The sequence below is a fragment of the Bombus vosnesenskii genome, unplaced genomic scaffold (genome assembly GCF_011952255.1).
Source record: "Bombus vosnesenskii isolate JDL3184/JDL3185 unplaced genomic scaffold, Bvos_JDL3184-5_v1.1 scf7180000013265, whole genome shotgun sequence".
Classification (NCBI taxonomy): Eukaryota; Metazoa; Arthropoda; class Insecta; order Hymenoptera; family Apidae; genus Bombus; species Bombus vosnesenskii.
The window spans coordinates 8,683,798-8,700,878 of NW_022882925.1; the positions used below are offsets into that span (position 1 = coordinate 8,683,798).

General features: G+C 37.1%; 1 protein-coding gene across 1 annotated transcript; it reads right to left on the bottom strand.

Annotated features, from left to right (window-relative positions):
• Positions 1-403: 403 nt before the first annotated feature.
• On the bottom strand, positions 404-3,702 carry LOC117243026 (acetylcholine receptor subunit beta-like 1). The gene is made up of 5 exons (XM_033510167.1): positions 3,284-3,702; positions 3,045-3,181; positions 2,617-2,771; positions 1,437-2,481; positions 404-1,316 (listed from the first exon to the last, which is right to left on the bottom strand). Exons 1-5 carry the CDS (start codon positions 3,339-3,341, stop codon positions 1,152-1,154), a joined length of 1,560 nt encoding a protein of 519 aa, XP_033366058.1. The 5' UTR covers positions 3,342-3,702; the 3' UTR covers positions 404-1,151.
• Between the last annotated feature and the right edge of the window lie 13,379 nt (positions 3,703-17,081).

Sequence of the window (17,081 nt, forward strand, 5' to 3'; positions counted from 1 at the left end):
TCAATGTGAAAGTTATGTATAATTATGTATTATTTAATTAACTAACGGACTAATTGCAAAATTCTGTTTGTGAATTTTAGCGATATTCAAATAAAATTTGGACTAATAATTAATACGAATTAGATGAGAATACAGCAAACGACTTTTTTCCCAAATATAAAGTAGAAAAATCAAATGTATTTGTCGATTGGTAAACGTTGTCACGGCCCTTCGATGTTCTGCGTCGCGATGAATCATCAAACACGAGTCCTGTTAGATTATAATAATGGCAAAGGTAATTTGCACGATTAATATCAAAATTATTTGATATCTACGCTCTATGCTTATTCTTAATCCCGACTAACCAATTACTCATCTAGGATGCACGGTCAATGGGATATTAATTTTAATATTAGATTCGCAATTTACATTTATTCCGCACTCGTTTCAGCATACTCATGACCAAGATTTTCAAGGAAGACAATTATAATTGTGAATGCAATAATGATTAATATGAGGAATGAACGAAATGTTTCGAACTAACGTGTGTCGTACAAAATATAAATTTCAAGTGACGAATAATATAAGACTTGAAGAAAATCAGAATTCAACGCGTGGAGTAAACAAATTGAAACAAAATCTGGTATATGATGTATTATGAATGAAATATATGTATATAGTTGTATGACGAGTGCAGTTGAGCTTCGTTCCTTGATAGTTTCACGAGTGTAATATTTGAAAACTCGATAATCGTTCCTCGGTATAAAATGAAGAAAGGATTGATCGTTATAAAAGATCCATGAGAGCGTCGTTCCTGTTTCCACTTTCATAATATTAACATAGATTCGTGATCTTTTCATGAAGTACCTTTGTTCTTCTATAAAATAAATAGAAATCAACGATATTATACTTTGGCAAACGAGGAAATAACTTTATCAGCAACTTTTATGTTGCTACGTGAAAACAATCCAAGCAACGTTTTTAAAATTTCCTATATCTATTCTTCGCCCACGCTTCGAGATTAATCTTTTCCTTTTCGATCTCGATTCGATCTACGATACTCGTAAAGTATACAAAAGAGAGAATCGAACATGACGAAAGAAGGAAGTAAAATGAAAATTATTGCGATAATGGCACGCCATTCCTTCTTTAATCGACTAGATTTCGTGAAATTACTTTCCACGATAGATCTCTATGATACGATCCTGATCCACGTACTCAAAAATGTGAGGTGCGTCCATCAAGATCCCAATGGTACCCGCAGTCGTCACAACGAAGAAAATGTAAAGCTGCAGTCGATCGATTACCATCGCCACGTACTTCCAATCTTCTCGCGTCTGAAACACGTGTACATATTAACAACAAATTCTCGTGCTTTTTACGCTCCACTGTTCAACTACATTCGCCCACAAGTAACAACCAAAAATTTGTAACGTAACGATCGAGCGATTCCTCACCTGTATGTACAAATCTTCGTTCCTTAAATGTTCAGCGATAAATTCGACAGCCTCCGTTGCCTTGCTGGCTTCCGGACTGAGCAACACAGAGTCTGAACTTTCGGATCCTCTTCTATCTGCCAAACCCTCACCACCAGCGGCACTAGAACTGCTAGTCGTATGGTGAACCTTCCTATTGATCTTACAGTTCGGATGATGAAGATCGGATAGTTCCATCACTTCCATCTTCGATTTGGTCAACGAGGCTGGCAAATGTTTCGGCAACTCTGTCGGGCTTCCTGAATAGGTAGAAGTTGGTAACGTCACGTTCGGAATCTCCATCATCCACCTTAGACGAGTTTTCTTCGGTCTCCTCATCATTAATACCGTTGGCAAATACTTTAAGAATATTTTTCTGATTAGCTGTGGCATTCTGTGCGTTCGCGGTCCACGGAAGTTCCAGTTGATGATGATCACGGTGACGAGGATACTGACCGTGTTCATGATAAAGGTAAACAAAAGATACTTAGCGATCAGTGGAAGCACCAGAGACGTCGGAGGCAGAATCTTGCTGACTAATAATAGAAAAACGACCAACGAGAGTAAAATACTGATCCCTAGCGTCACTTTCTCGCCAGCCTCTGCTGGAAGGTAGAATACTAGCACGCAGAGAAAAGAGATAAGAACCGTTGGAAGAATCAAGTTCACCGTGTAAAATAAAGTTTTGCGTCTGATGATGATATAGAAAGTGATGTCTGTCTCCGTTGGAAAATCGCCCTTGTAAGTGTTTAGGTAAGCTGGAACGTTGATGATATCCCAGGTACCGCTCTTCCAGTAGTCGGACAAGTCGACGAAATTTTTATTGTTGTACAAGGCTAGAGAGACTTGGTCGCCGTTGAAAGTCCACGATCCAAATTTCATGATGCATGTTTGCTGATCGAAAGGAAAATAAGTTACATCGATAGTGCAGGAACTCTGGTAGATCGCTGGTGGAACCCAGAGAACGTCACCATTTGGATAGATCAGAACGTTGCTTTTGTAGCGCACCTCGTAATTGCCATCAGCGCTGGAAATTGGAAAAGTTGATGGTTCTTTGGAATTGGGGAGTCTTTTTAAAGTGAAATTTGTGCGAATGATACATAGGTTATGGTACTGTAGCGATATATAAATACAAAAGTACAAAATTTCAAAGGTTACGTACTTATTAAACAGTACAATATCCGGTTTCCATACTTTGTCAGGTGGTAACCTGAGAACTCCAATTCCACCGTAGTCTGCTTCGTCCCATTGTAATTGATAATCCGTCCAAATAAATCTCAACCATACGTTCGATTTCATAATTTGGTTCTTCTCGTTCTAAAAAATGACCCACATTCGTGTTTCTACTTTAGAACTGATATTAATCCTTTTCTATATAATGAACAATTCTATAAACTAATTAAAACCCATAGATAATATTTACATGACTCGTGACGTACATTATGTTATAAGTAATGATATTGGTGTTCACAAAAAATTACTGAGAAGTTTTACAGAATGGTTTAAATTGACACTCATACTGCCTGTCACAAGCACCTTCACTTACAGTAAATTTTATCTTTAAAATATTCGAGTATCAAAGATTCTCACCACGTTGATCAGTTGCACGAAAGCAAGGCCGAAATTCACGTGCACCTTCTCCGTCATGTTTTGCACGGGTCTGATGAGTTTGTTGTACCCTCTGAACAGATCTCGCACCAATCTCTCCTCATCTTCGGAGCAGAGACCTGAAGTACAATTTGATGATCAACACCCCAAATTCGATACCCAAGAAACAACTCAAAAAGAGCAATAAAACTGATCACGTTGCCGAACTTATAACTGCTTACCAACGCAGAAAACAGCAGAGATGAGGAGAAAACGCGCGAGCCGCAAACAAAAATACATTTTTGGACAAGTTTCAGATGTCCCACCCGTAGACACCCGTAGACACTCCACAGCCACCGCCACAGATCAATATGTGTACGCAGACGCTGGCCAATAAGTGCATTTCCTCTCTTGCCTTCCGATCCACTGCCGCCTACCCTCTTCCATGCTTGCGAAATTAATCAAGAACCCTTTCACACCGCTGGTTTCCACGACCGAACTAGGTTTCTTCTCTTTCAATTCGATTTTTCCTCCACAGCATCGACGAAAAAGTGGCGTCACACCGGAGTAAGTGGATGTTTGGACTTGGAACGTGCGACTGGGGTGCGACACGCTCAGAGTTTAGGGGTTGATGGGCAGGGTTGTTCACAAGCGATACGCTTCACAGATGCGCAGTCTAGATGCTCGCTGCGCGGAGTCGGTTCTACTTTATCGAGGGATTCTGGACAAGTTGGGGTATTGGCATGAGGGTGGTTAAGGGGGGTGGAATATTCGCGAGATTAAAGGATCTTTTGCTATTTCAATTCTTCATTTTTTAATCGCTTTGAACTTTGATTCGGCTCAAAATTGACTTCTCAAAGACGCAAAGGCTGATCATTTTTCGACCCTGAAGGGTTTCGAGATAACGAGAAAGATGATCGCAAACAATTTTCCGTGATTTAATGCTAAATTAAAAAATGTATCTGTTTTGGTTCGTGCTAGGTTTATTTTATCGGACTCGCATCGATTATAGATGAAAATTATACATTGGAAACTTTTAACAAGTACCGGTTGCTTAGTTGCATTTTCAGTATGTACAACAAATCAATGCATACAATGTCACTGGAATTTTTAATAAGATACAATATACTTATATATTTATTAATTTAAAAATGCAGATGTTACACAAGCGTTGTTTTCGATTCGATCGTACTCTGAAGTTTGATTCGTAATTGGTTACTGTACAATGTACTTAATTCAAGTCTACTTTCTTCGAAGTTGAAAATGATTATCGACGCATAGAAGTGCAGAATAAGCAGCTGTGCGGTACTGCACTCTGTGTTCGCGTTGCGAACAATTTTGCAACAAATACATCCATTAAATTTCAAATTAGTAAATTCAATTAGATCATCCGAGTCAGATGTAGAATCTCGACGATCTATGGTCTCGATTATTTTTTTAGAGATCTATAGTAATGAAACAAAAAATAGTCAATTGTCGGTTTGAATAGCTCTTTATCCGAAAGAGACTATTATTCATAACTTATTTGCTGCCACATTGTTCCCTTTTGGATTGTACATACAACCTCTCAAACTAATTACCGTGAAATTCCCTGCATTCTGCGTTTAATGCGAACCTAAAATTGGCAGGATTGCCAAGTTGCGTGGTAGAAACTCTGTCGGAGATACAATCATAGGTTATTTAGAAATAACCGATCTTCTGCTAACAGAGATCAGTTCCCGAACGAGAGGAGCAAATTTGCGCAACAAGCAAGGCTGTCTTTTTTGATAGAGAATAAGATAAAGGAGGACTTGCTTGAAAACGATTATTTCGGAAAGAAAAGATTTGCAATAATATTTTATCAAGGTCGGATGATAAGATATTTGTAAAGTATTAATAGTTAATATTATAATATTAAATGAAATAGTTAATATTGAATGTATTAATAATTGATTAATAACTTATTGTCCGATTTTTTGTGCAAAACCATTAGGTAAATGAATTGTAGGCTTGTATTTTGCATTTTACAAATAAAGGAATATTACGGAGAATGATGTTTATCTCTTCATAATTATTTTCATCGTCGCTATTAACAAGAAACTAAAGCTTTGCGAATAATTATAAATTCTGGTGAGGAGTGTAGCTCATTATTTATTCGAAAATAATTGTTCCCGACGGTTTTGATGACAGCTATGGGAATAATTATTTCAAACATCACGATGGAATGTAGATAATAGAATTATCTTTTAGAAACTGTTAAATTCGCGAACATTCACAACCTAGTTAACTATGAAACATGCCCATAATTATCTAATAGTATTTAAGGTACAGTATGTGTTGTCAATGACTTCTCTCTCTTTCATTCTCTCTCTCTCTATCTATCTATATCTGTCTCTGTTTATATCTATATCTATATCTCTCTTAAAACAAATTATATTGTACCAGTTGTACTTGAAAGAGTTAAAATAGACTTTTAATTTAGTAATTATAGGAATTTCTGGCTGACCCAGTTAGCAAGGAAATAACAAACAGCGTCGAATGGGTCTCATACGTTTCTTAAGCCAGAACACAAACGGCGTTCATCAACAAAATCGAGTGATGTAACTACGATACATCCCAATCGATCTCGAAAATGATTCGAAGCTCGATTTGCGATTTTATTACTGAGCGCATCCTATTCCCCTACAAGGTTTCGCAACTTATAGAAACTATATCTGTCCAATCCGATAACCGCACACCGTATGCGTATTCAAACGTGAAAAAACGCGCAGTGGAAAGTTCGGGCCAAGCAATAACCGCGCAATTCGTAAAATGTTCGAGACACGAGCCGATTCTAGAAAATCGGCAATCTGCTGCGGTCGACCGTGGTATACCATAACGTTTTACGTTTGTGTACCAGATCCCGTTGGCATGGTGTGGTGAATTCGGCCGGAGTTATTGTTATGTCAAACGATGCGAGTGCACCGCGTATTGTTACGACCGATCCGTTTGCTACTGCAAAAAGAGTACAGAAGAGAAAGCTGGAAAAAGAGAGAATATATATAATATAAAAAAAAGGAAAGGTACGTTTTTTTCGTTTTTAGCTTTATATACATTGTAAAGAGAGAAAAGGAATGTATCTATGCACGGGCGCATATACAGAGTTCTCGTGTGTGCCACAGACGAATTATTAAAAAAGCCTTTGTCGCGGCCCTTTCGCCCCGTTTTTATATTTAAACATCCAGCCAGCGTGTTCGACTCAGATCGACCGAGCCGAGAAGCTACAGCCAGCAGCTTTTTCACCTGCGATTCGTGGCTAACGATATTTTTTTCATCGAAATACGTATATCTATACACTATATACGTTACATAGACACGACACGTAACGCGGCTGAGCTTGCTTTCAAGACAAAAAATTGCTATTTCAAACACTTTCTATGCTGGTCATCAACTGCATATTACTGTAGAACAAAAACTAGGATGGAACGGATGTTACTATAAAATCTTTTTATCGTTGTGCTTGGTACTCAGATAGATTTAGGCCGCGTTTTTGAAAAACTAGCATTGATTAAAACATTCGATTCAACGCCGAGTTACAGAGAAATAAACTCTGTTCTAGTTCTTAAAATTCATCGCCGTAATCTGGTCATTAGTACCGAAACAAAACCGTTTATACATTTGACGAGTCCCGATTGTTCCACGCAAGATTTCTTTGCACTGAAATTCCTTACACTCGCAAAGGCTGTTTAATTGACAAAGTCTTGTAACGACGAATTACGAATTCCATCCAGTAAAAACTCTTATTTCAAAATTTGCAGGTCTTCCTCGTTAACTGTGTTCTTGCTATTCATTGTTCCATAAGAACCTGATACGAACACATTAAAATACGTGGATTAACGAGAAGCGTAATATAAAATTTTCAAACTCCTCTGAATTTTTAATTAAAGCTCCTTAATATGTTCTATAAAATTTAAAAGTTATTATTCATATCACATTTTCCGAATTGTATTCCATCTTCGTGTCATTGTGCTACGTCATTTTATATCATAGAAATGTTTTTGAAATAGAGTAAAAGATAAAAGCCAATGGCACGAATATTTCGTTTGTTGTTATCCACCAAATTAATTTAATGCCACATCCAGCAGAAATTTCTCCATTGGCGTAATATCATCTTCGGATGAATCTTGAGACAATCGGTGATTTCGTAAGAGCAAAGCTGCGACTGCAGAAACACGTAGGATATGTGCGTAATGGAATTCAGTCGGATAGGAACATATCTTTAGTACATACAGTGACTCGAAAGCAAACAATTTCGACAGACAATTTCTAGTCGAGACTTGCCTGCTGGTATTTTAGCTTTATGCAGGCCGATCGAAAACCACCGATGTCAGCATGAGCGGTCGCGTCGGGCAAAATAAGCACAGATCTAAGAAAACTTGATACAAATCAATCATTAATAATTATTTGCATCTATCTCTCACAAATGGTCGAACGATAGTAATGAAAACATTTTTCTTCGCTGTGATAATTACTTTGTCGATACCTCAATTTAGAAATATCAATAAAGTTTTTTAAATATCTTTTACATATTAAGCACGTTTTATGCGATATAACCTGTTGTCAGAGATTAGAAGGACGCAGTTTCCATAGCAAAGCCATCGAAATCTTCGTAGTTAATTGAAGACATTGAGGTACTGCTTCTGGATCAATAGGCAAACGATATTCAATTAGACAAAGGGCTTAAACGTTAACGAGCTCGAGATTTCGCCTTTGATATTACTGACCCAGATACGTCGGGCCAAATGATAATTCTAATGTTTCGATTAAAAAATGAAAGGTCGTTGTCGAAGGATACAAGGAAGGTTTTATCCGAGAATGCAAACGTCTATATATTAAAAAAAAAAAAAAAAAAAAAAACAAAGGTATTCTATTATTTGCATTTCTTTTGTAATAGTGTTTTCAATTCTAGTCGGTTTTCAAAGGTATTTAAATAACCACTCGAGATGCTTCTATCCAAAATTCAACCTCAGTTGCAACCAAATTTCAACACAAAACAACTTTCATTTAACTAGGTAAAGTTTTAAAGTCAATATATGTAGCAAATGTAACATGTTAGCAATCAGTTGCAAACTTTTACTGAACGTATACCTAATTTTCCAACGATGACTCTATTCGCGAAACGTAAACTCCAAATTTCTTGCTCGTGCCGAAAACTAAAAAATAACATTCGTTGAAAGCAACAAATAATTTTTCGGGCGGAAATAATTTAATTCGTTAAACGAGCGATCGACGAGCGAATAAAATACATGTAGTGTGCGCATTGGCTTTTTAGAGAAATTATACGAACTCATTACACGCACACAAAAGAATTGACAATAAATGGGAATCCCGGGAACAGAGGAATATAATTACGGCTGATCGAAAATTTTCCAGTTTTCTATATTTTCCCAGGGGTCCTTGTGATTACGTCCATCGGATGTTTAACAGTTAATGACCACTTGTTCCGATTCGAATTAACGAAATTCCATGGAGCGAACGCTTTTCCTCGACGATTACAGAAAGGGTAGAACATTAACGAGCAGATAATTCGCTGTAAAAGCGATTGAGAATACATTCCGCAACGCAGAACAGGAGACTGTTCTGCGAACAAGGATAAAGAAAAAGATTTTGCTCTGTAATTTGGAAATACTTGTATAGTGAGAACCTGAAACGTGATTTCGTTCTGTTATTTAGTAACAAATTAATTAGGATTAATTTAGATCAAATAACTTTCCTGATTCCTAGTCGCGCCACATTTTTCATTGAATTTTATTTTCATCGCGCTTTTATAGCTTGGAATATATTTTTTCAACTCCCGATATAACTCGGAAACGAGGTTGTACTAGACGTACGTTCGTATTTTATTAACGAAAACCAAAGAAAACCCGGTTCGGTCCCCTGCGGTCGTGTTAATTTATTAGTTATAGAGACAGTCGGAAGGGTCATCAATTAACCGTGCTGGGAAACAATGACCGCCTTCGTACGGCAAACAGCTGCAGATTCGTTTGTGAACGACACAGTCCGTCAATAGATAAACCGAATGATCGACAAACACACACCAAGGAACAATCTAATTTGATTTGAACACTTGCGGTATTTCTACTGCGACTGGTATTTACGCTACCCACTGATATTCCAAATGCTAATCGCAAAATATGCACCACATTTCGTCATCCTGATTTATAACTAGACTGCAGATGTAAAATAAATCCATAGTTTCATCGGCACCACTAAACAATTAGGATATAAACAGAGATTCGTTTCTGGCAATTATTATTTGCAAAAAATTACTTCTAGAAATATTTTGTCATATTTGAACGATATCTATTTAAATGTTTGAATGTTATTAATATGATCGGCCACATTAAATAATGTACAGCTACATGAATATACACGTATCCTTTGTTTAACGCGAACGTTTAATGAAAATACGACAGTTTGTATTGAAAGAGTCACTTGTTGCAAACACGATCGTAAACAATTCAAACAATTAACCAAGTTATCAAGTGAGTTTGCAGAGAATTTAACTATTTCTATATGGTTGTTCGATTATTATTTGATAAGTTTAATTTTCACATAACACTGCCAATACACGTACGAATTATACATCATAACCAAGTAGATACCTTTTAATTGGTTTTCCTCCATTTATATAAATAGAATCTGAATCTGTAGAATTTTCAGTGATCACTAATTTAGTTGTCTAATGAACCTGATTAACATACAGTCCATTCCAAATTGAAGAAGATTAAGTACCATGACGAGTAGATTCCCAGAATGAAAAACAGAGACCTGCCTATTGACCTTATACACTGTTTAAATTGGTCATAAATTTTTAGGTATGCAACCAGTTAGGATGTAATTTATTTCACACTCTTATGCTGACAATTTGTTACCAATAACATCGTTTATGAACTACTTTATCGTTATACTTCTGTATTTCTGTACTGGTTATGCTTATATTATGTTATGTTATATTTTATGTTCAACGATTTAAAAGTGCTACGTCATCTGCAATTGAAAAATTCTTCATTTTAAATTCTACGCACGAACTATCTTTTACATCCTGCACATTATGCATTACATTTCATATTTTAGATTCAATATTTCTACTCTGACATATTGTGTTTGTGCCATTCTTCATTCTAGGTAAAGAATCGTTTTCGTTCACTCACGCTTTATAATTTTTCTTAACATATACCTATAAATATTTCTAATTCCGATATAAGACGCAAAATATAAAATTCGAAGATAATTTTTATTGGCTGATTTTTGTCGTCATTAAGATGATTATCCATTGATGTAGCCATTACAAGGAGAGTTGTTGCCGTTTGCGAACCCGCGAGATTCAGGCCGTTGCTCGGCTTGAGAATTCCTATTACTATCCGCTTAATCGTTGCGGTTATCAGTTTGAAACTTACAGTAACCAAGTCACTGGTGCTTCAGCTTTGTAAATTTGCCTAGAGAACTTAAGCATCATCCATGAAGACAACGGCTTTTAACGACTTTTCGCTTACTCGCTATCTATCCGTGAACAGTGATTAACGACCTTTCGGATAACCTTTCAGACTTGAAAAATTTCTATCGAAATTTTATCGAACAGTTTCCTCCAACCATCTTGCTTTGAACAAAAGCTTATCCCGGAACTAGAAATACTTAGATCACACTTGAATTTGTATAGAATATATTAAAAGTTATTTTGTCCAAGGACGACAAGATTCGAAAGAAGCTCTCCTTCATTGATAAACATTGAAGTTAATAACAAAGTTAATTCCACTCAAATAAGCTTGATTATCTTACATCAGCGTTGCATATTGATTAGGTTGCATTAAAGAGTAATAATATTTTTGCGACGCACCGGAGTGTCCATAAAACTTGGAGACAAGCGACAATGATTAACAATCAATTTTGGTTACAAGGCACTTCGTCGGTGTATCGTCGTCCTAGATCTTTCAAACGACAGTAGCAGCCGTTACTTCAATGAAGATGACAGTGAAATGACATTATAGAGTGCTCCCTGATGTCCAAAGAATATTGAAGAGGAAACCGAGGAGAATAATTCCTGACAACGGCATTTTACAACGACAGTGCAGTATGTAAAATATTTTATAGCATGAAACAAAATATAATAGGATGGAGAAAAAAATTCATATCGGAAATACATTCTATAAAACCTAAATACATTTACCAAACATCTAATGTCTAATAAATTAAGTAAGCAAAAATGGAATTGTTACCTTATCGTGGAAGAAAAATGTGACAGAGTTAGAATCAATTTCGTTCTAGATTTCATAAAAAGCCCTCTTCTGAAGCTGCAACAGAATACATTAAACGATACCGGAATGAATATTCAGACCGTCAAAGTATTCAAATATTCAATATCTGTTATGAACACTGACAAAAAGAGCTCGTGAGTAGTCAGAAAAAAGAGTCCAAGCGGTCAGGAAAGCCAGAATAAAAGACAATTCTATATCTTCGACGTTTCCGACCATCTCGTCTAATCATTTCCTTTATTATCAAGTTATCATAACTTATTACGACGAAGCATCCAAGTAAGTTGATCAGCAAGAACTTTCGTGAGAACCGATTCGACCATATCCTTTGATAACTCTTCAGCCTGGTTAATTATTCAGTTTAAGCAGCTAATCGCGATTCCAGGAAACTGTGCGCGATTTAAGAATTCTAAAGCTATCCCAATCGATTTTCCTTCGTTCCCTTATGATAGCACGGTTGTTCAGAGATGAGATGCACACGGGGTGAAAACTAGACCACGGTTAGGAGCAAGAAATATAATTGATGACGTCCTGTTTTGACAGAATCGCATTATTCTGACTACTTACCAAATCCAGCTGCGTGACCGAATACATATATCCCGATGATAATTAATATTTGCTTGAAACTTGCGTCATTATTCACTCTGATCTCTCTAGTTTCGCATTTTTCCTTCTTTCTTTTCTACTTTTCTCGTTTTCTTTTTTCTTCTTCGTTCTCTCTCTCTCTATCTTTTTTGATTGGCCTCTTTGAATAGAACTCGTTGCTCGTACTTTCCTTAGGCAGTCTGCTCTTGCTGTTTGCATTGAGAACATCGAGGGTTACCGGAGTTTTGGAAACTTCGTCCGGAGCGAATTTTGAGGGTTTGTGGGAATGTAGATTGTTCCAGTAATTGGTTTTTCTTTTAGGAATTTGTAGTGGGAGAATGTTTTATTCTTTTCTCTCTCTCCTTCTTTTTGTAAAGGGAGCCTCAACGTGGTAGTACTTAATAGAAATTTCTCCGAGGGTTTCTATAATTCGTGGGAAGTAGTTGTAAAACGTTTGAAAACGTACCAATAAACAATAATGGATATTTCACTTAATTTTAATTTCACGATTACATTCTTATAAACAGCGCAGCGGAATCGATCGAGTAAAAGCGTGTGGTATTGATACAAACTGAGCCAAACACACTAATAGTCTGGCTTGCTGATACGATAGATATACGACGAGACAACGACATTTTTCCATATGGAAGAATAAACAGATTTTATATTAACTTTTGAAGCCATCACACACAGTTCTTGCCGTCGCAAAATACTGAAAGAAAAAATGTGTTGATATGAAAGCATGGAAAATAATCCACTATGTATGTATTTCGTTCAACTGCTCCAAAAACATTTTGTCTTCCGAAAACGTTCTGATTAAATTGACATCGATTTCGATCATATGTCGTCACTGCTATCAAAAAATTGCATTCTGGGTTTTTGCTTCGTACGCAAATAATTGTGTGACTCACCGTGTGCATCGAATAGCCAAGGGTTCCTATTCATCGTGAGGAAATTTAGCAAGTATTAGCGTGAAGCATTAGCAAATTTATCGATGATTCGATTATCAGCGTAGATAAGAAAAGAAACGAGTGGGAACGCTGAGGGATTTCGTCCTTCATCCTCAATAACCCGTTCGTTATCGCCTCTACCGTGTCCATCAGACATGACTGACGGAGATTAATGGAGGTTGCCAAGTGACGAGTGGAATAAGGGCGCCGTTGCTTCACGGCACGATCACCGGAATCGATCTCGTCTTTCAGCAAATCGTTCCACAGTCATCGGCATGTCCATCGATGGAAAAACGTGCGATTCCTTACTCCTTAACTACCCAATGATTTTTATACCGACTGAAAAACAAACGAAGTTCGAACGCCGGAAATCAACAAGTTAAACTTAACATCCAATTAATATCGGCGAAGTAAGAATAATGAAAATAAATTTATCGTTCTGTTACACTCTAATACGAAGTCTTATTTAATTAAAATTGGGTGGCGCATTTGTTGGAACTGAAAAAGCAACACGGTAAATGTTCCATGAATAACTATGTAATTGTTTAGTCAGGAAGCGTTTCTTTTGATTATAACCGTACTTTATTGCATCGCGTTACTTTGCAGCGCGGTGAAACGTTAAGGTAGATACATGACCGGAACAGGGGCTGGAGGAATATTACGCGGAAATACTTGATATTCGAGAAAATTAAAATGTAGAGTTTAAGATATGTGTTCTTCCCGGTGCCACAAGAAATAGCCAAGGATCACCTGCTATAAAATTCAATTTAATACGAAGCTGGCTATTATTTTCTATTAGTTTCACTTCAAGTTTCAAATGAAAGAAACTTTTGTATCGTTCAATTACAGTTTCATTTTTTTTAATTTACATTCAACTAATTTTACCATGATAAAATCCGTCATACCGAATAAATAAGATTATGGTTTATATATAAAATAATCTTGTTGTATTTTGTATTTCTGCAGCAACAGAATTCTCCATGTGAGAATGCTATCCATGTATGAACATGGTGATAAATTCAGAGACCCATTTTCCTATTACCTTCATTACACTCGACCGATTTCTAGTCTACTAAATTTTTCATAGTGTTGACGCACCATCAAAAGCATGTTATCTCCAAATTCTGAAAATTATCGATTTCAAAACTAACAGTAACTATTCATTATGCAGAACTATTCCAGCAGAAAATTGGCATTTTCGTGAAATTAATTATGTCACTGTTACTGTAGCATATTATTCATTGTTAACGGATTACCAACAAATGTAATAACCCTTCGACAGTGCGACAAATTATATTATCTGTTGCACTAGTATCTGTATATGAATGTCGAAACGTTTCATAATAAGCGATAATTTCATAATTTCTGTCATCAATATGTGAATCTGCGAATATAGTTTAGCATTTAAGTGATATCGTTTAATAGCAAGAATGAGAAGGAAATTGTGATCGTCAATTGTCTCTGTCTGATTCATTATATTCGTTTAACAATTTAAGTAAATCTGACTTATTATTATTTAATGTAATTAAGTAACTATTTATAGCAGTATTTATGGTATTGGCAGAGATACGTATGGCTGTGTCTTTGAACGCGATGACATCATTCTTTGTCTTGCATGAACGTGTGTGCAGAGAGCGCACGTGTAAAACCGTAAATTTCTACGTGCAAATTGCTTTGTTATTCGCTTCATTAGAAGGCGCACCTAAAGTAGTAATTGAAATTTATGAATCTTCCTTTCTTTTTAATTTGTTCTGTAATGAATTTCTATCGAAAATTATTAAAAAATAATACCACCATCAGGTGCTAAAAATTTTGATGACAATCTATAATAGCAGAACCATATACCCAATCGCTCGAATATAAAACGTCTCGGGCGCAAAAATGAGAAAGACCTGAATTCTTTCCACGCGGAAGCGTGATGGAATAGGGACGAATAAAGGGATAACTCAATGCCGTAGATCATGTCGAAAACAAATCCATCATCAATTCTCGATAAAAGCAGGATCTGAATCTCCCTCAAGATTCCTTCTTCTTTTTAGTGCCGATTTTTACTCAACCTGAAATCCTTGCCCTCTTTATTATCTCTGTCTCATTCGGTTTTTCCCGATATGGTCTTTCGCTTGAATATCTTCGTTCCTCATTGATTTTTCGCTTTCCTAGATTTCTCGTTCTTACTACACTGAACAATAAAACCGATATTAAAAATTAATAAATCGATATTTCGTTTTGTTACGAGAAATTACCTACTGATTGTGAGACATATCAGACATTTAGAAAATTATAAGTTTAAAGAACTTATTTGGTCTTATCTGTAACTGTCACTGTCATCACAAATATTAATCTTCCGGTATACATAATGTAAATATATGTACATAACATATAATATATTTTTCGGCCCATACGTTTATGCTTTGGTAAACACGCTTGGAAAGGATATGCAATATGTCGCGTGAAAGCATCCACGTGGAATACAAATGCATGAGATAGTGGCCAAGTAAAGGCGAAGGATATTTGTCTGATCGGGTGGCAAGGAGGCCCTTGCCTTCCTAAAAAGACCATTTCATCCCTTTTCGTGACGGCTAACGTATTGTATCAAGTATCGAGTCGGAAATCAGCTGAGCATCTTAGAAATAACAACGATAAAACGAAGTTGGAATTGTACAACTGAAAAATACAAAATATTTTAAAATGTAAGTATATTTCTTATATACGTGTCCAATAAACGAAATAAGAGGAAATAAAATACAAAAGCTGGGGATTCCACTCGAGAAGAGCAGTGAATCGTACGCTATAACAGGGATAACCCCTGAGTGGCCTTGAGCAGGCAATTGATCTCTGGTACAGTACAAATAAGGCGGACTGAGATGCATGGAAATCCGGGTGTGTCACAACGTTGGATAGTATCTGGAGTATCCGGGCTCGTTATCGACACGCTCGTTTAGCATGCATCCAGTGGCGTGTCAGCGAGATTCCCAGCAACAAACAAGCTGTCTCATACACTATGAACCTAGATCCATTGGGATAAACTTGGCAAGGTTAATCGGTACGAGCCAGGCAGGTGGATAGGGTAAGATTGAAAAGAATCGAACGTAAACGGGAATATCTGCCAGGGATCGGAACGTCTGCTCGATATTCCTGGTGGTTCCCCTCTTCGTCTTAATTCGTTCGACTCACTAAGGTCCCGACAACGGGGAAAAAGAAGAATGAATGGGGCCAAAGAAGAAAGAAGCAAGCCGAGAAATCAGGTTGACGGAGGCTGAAGACACTGGTGCACGCCAGAGAGGACATACTGCTACGTGCATAAAGCTAGAAAACGAATGAGCGAAAAGAAGAGGGTTGCAGTATGATGGAGAGGGACGAGTTTCTGCGGGAACCCCCAGGGACGATCGCGGACCTTGTCGGACCCATGTCTGTAGTGGAAAGGGCCAGAATACGGTTAGGTGATACGCCGTTCGAGGACTCTGTCTCGTACAAAAGCTCTAGTTCATGGATTTCAGACGCATTCTTTAAATATAAAAAGTTAGATTTCAATTGTGATAAGAACTGTTACAAAATCTAGACGTAACAGGCTAGTATCGATACTTGTAAAGATTCCTTCATTTTGGCGTACCAACCTGTATATTTTTAGATGCATTTTATTGTACAACGTTTTCTCCTACAGTTACCAAAAACAGTTGCAACCAATGAGTTCATTCGGTGTGCTTCCTTTCCTTACATTGCAGGTTTAATGACCTCTCGAATAATTCTTAGTTACTAACTATTATATATATTATGATTCTTACTTGAAATTGATTAACATTGTATTATATTTTATTTCATTAATTAACAACTATTAGCTCTTATTTGAATAAAATATAAGCCCCATATATAAAACGATAAGATATATATATAGATATAAGATATATAGATATAAGAGATAAAGGGAGAGATGCGAGCGGCTAACGGGTACACCCGTAACATTACGACGACACTGGTAGCCTCCTCAACCTTTCGCGCCGTGTCCATGGCTCTCTCGCTCGGTTTCATGGGACGGATACGGAAAGGAGAAAAGAGAAAGAGAAGTACACGGACAGGCGGTTGCCGAGTGACTGAACGTCGCTGCGGGTGACTGGGACGCGCGGGGCTGCGAGTTACGACGGCGGGAGAAGCCAGTCGGCGAGTGGGGATGCAGAGGGGGAGATGCGGAGAGGAAGTTGTCGCTGGTAGGGGAAGATCGGAACGGACTGGCGGACCGA

Bases quoted from the DNA above. Each gene is read 5' to 3' on its own strand.
- LOC117243026 (XM_033510167.1), bottom strand. From the start codon at position 3,341: ATGTATTTTTGTTTGCGGCTCGCGCGTTTTCTCCTCATCTCTGCTGTT. The intron at 3,182-3,283 runs GTAAGCAGTTAT...ATTGTACTTCAG, and splicing joins CTCTGCTGTTTTCTGCGTTG to GTCTCTGCTCCGAAGATGAG. The intron at 2,772-3,044 runs GTGAGAATCTTT...GTCATTTTTTAG, and splicing joins TCGTGCAACTGATCAACGTG to AACGAGAAGAACCAAATTAT.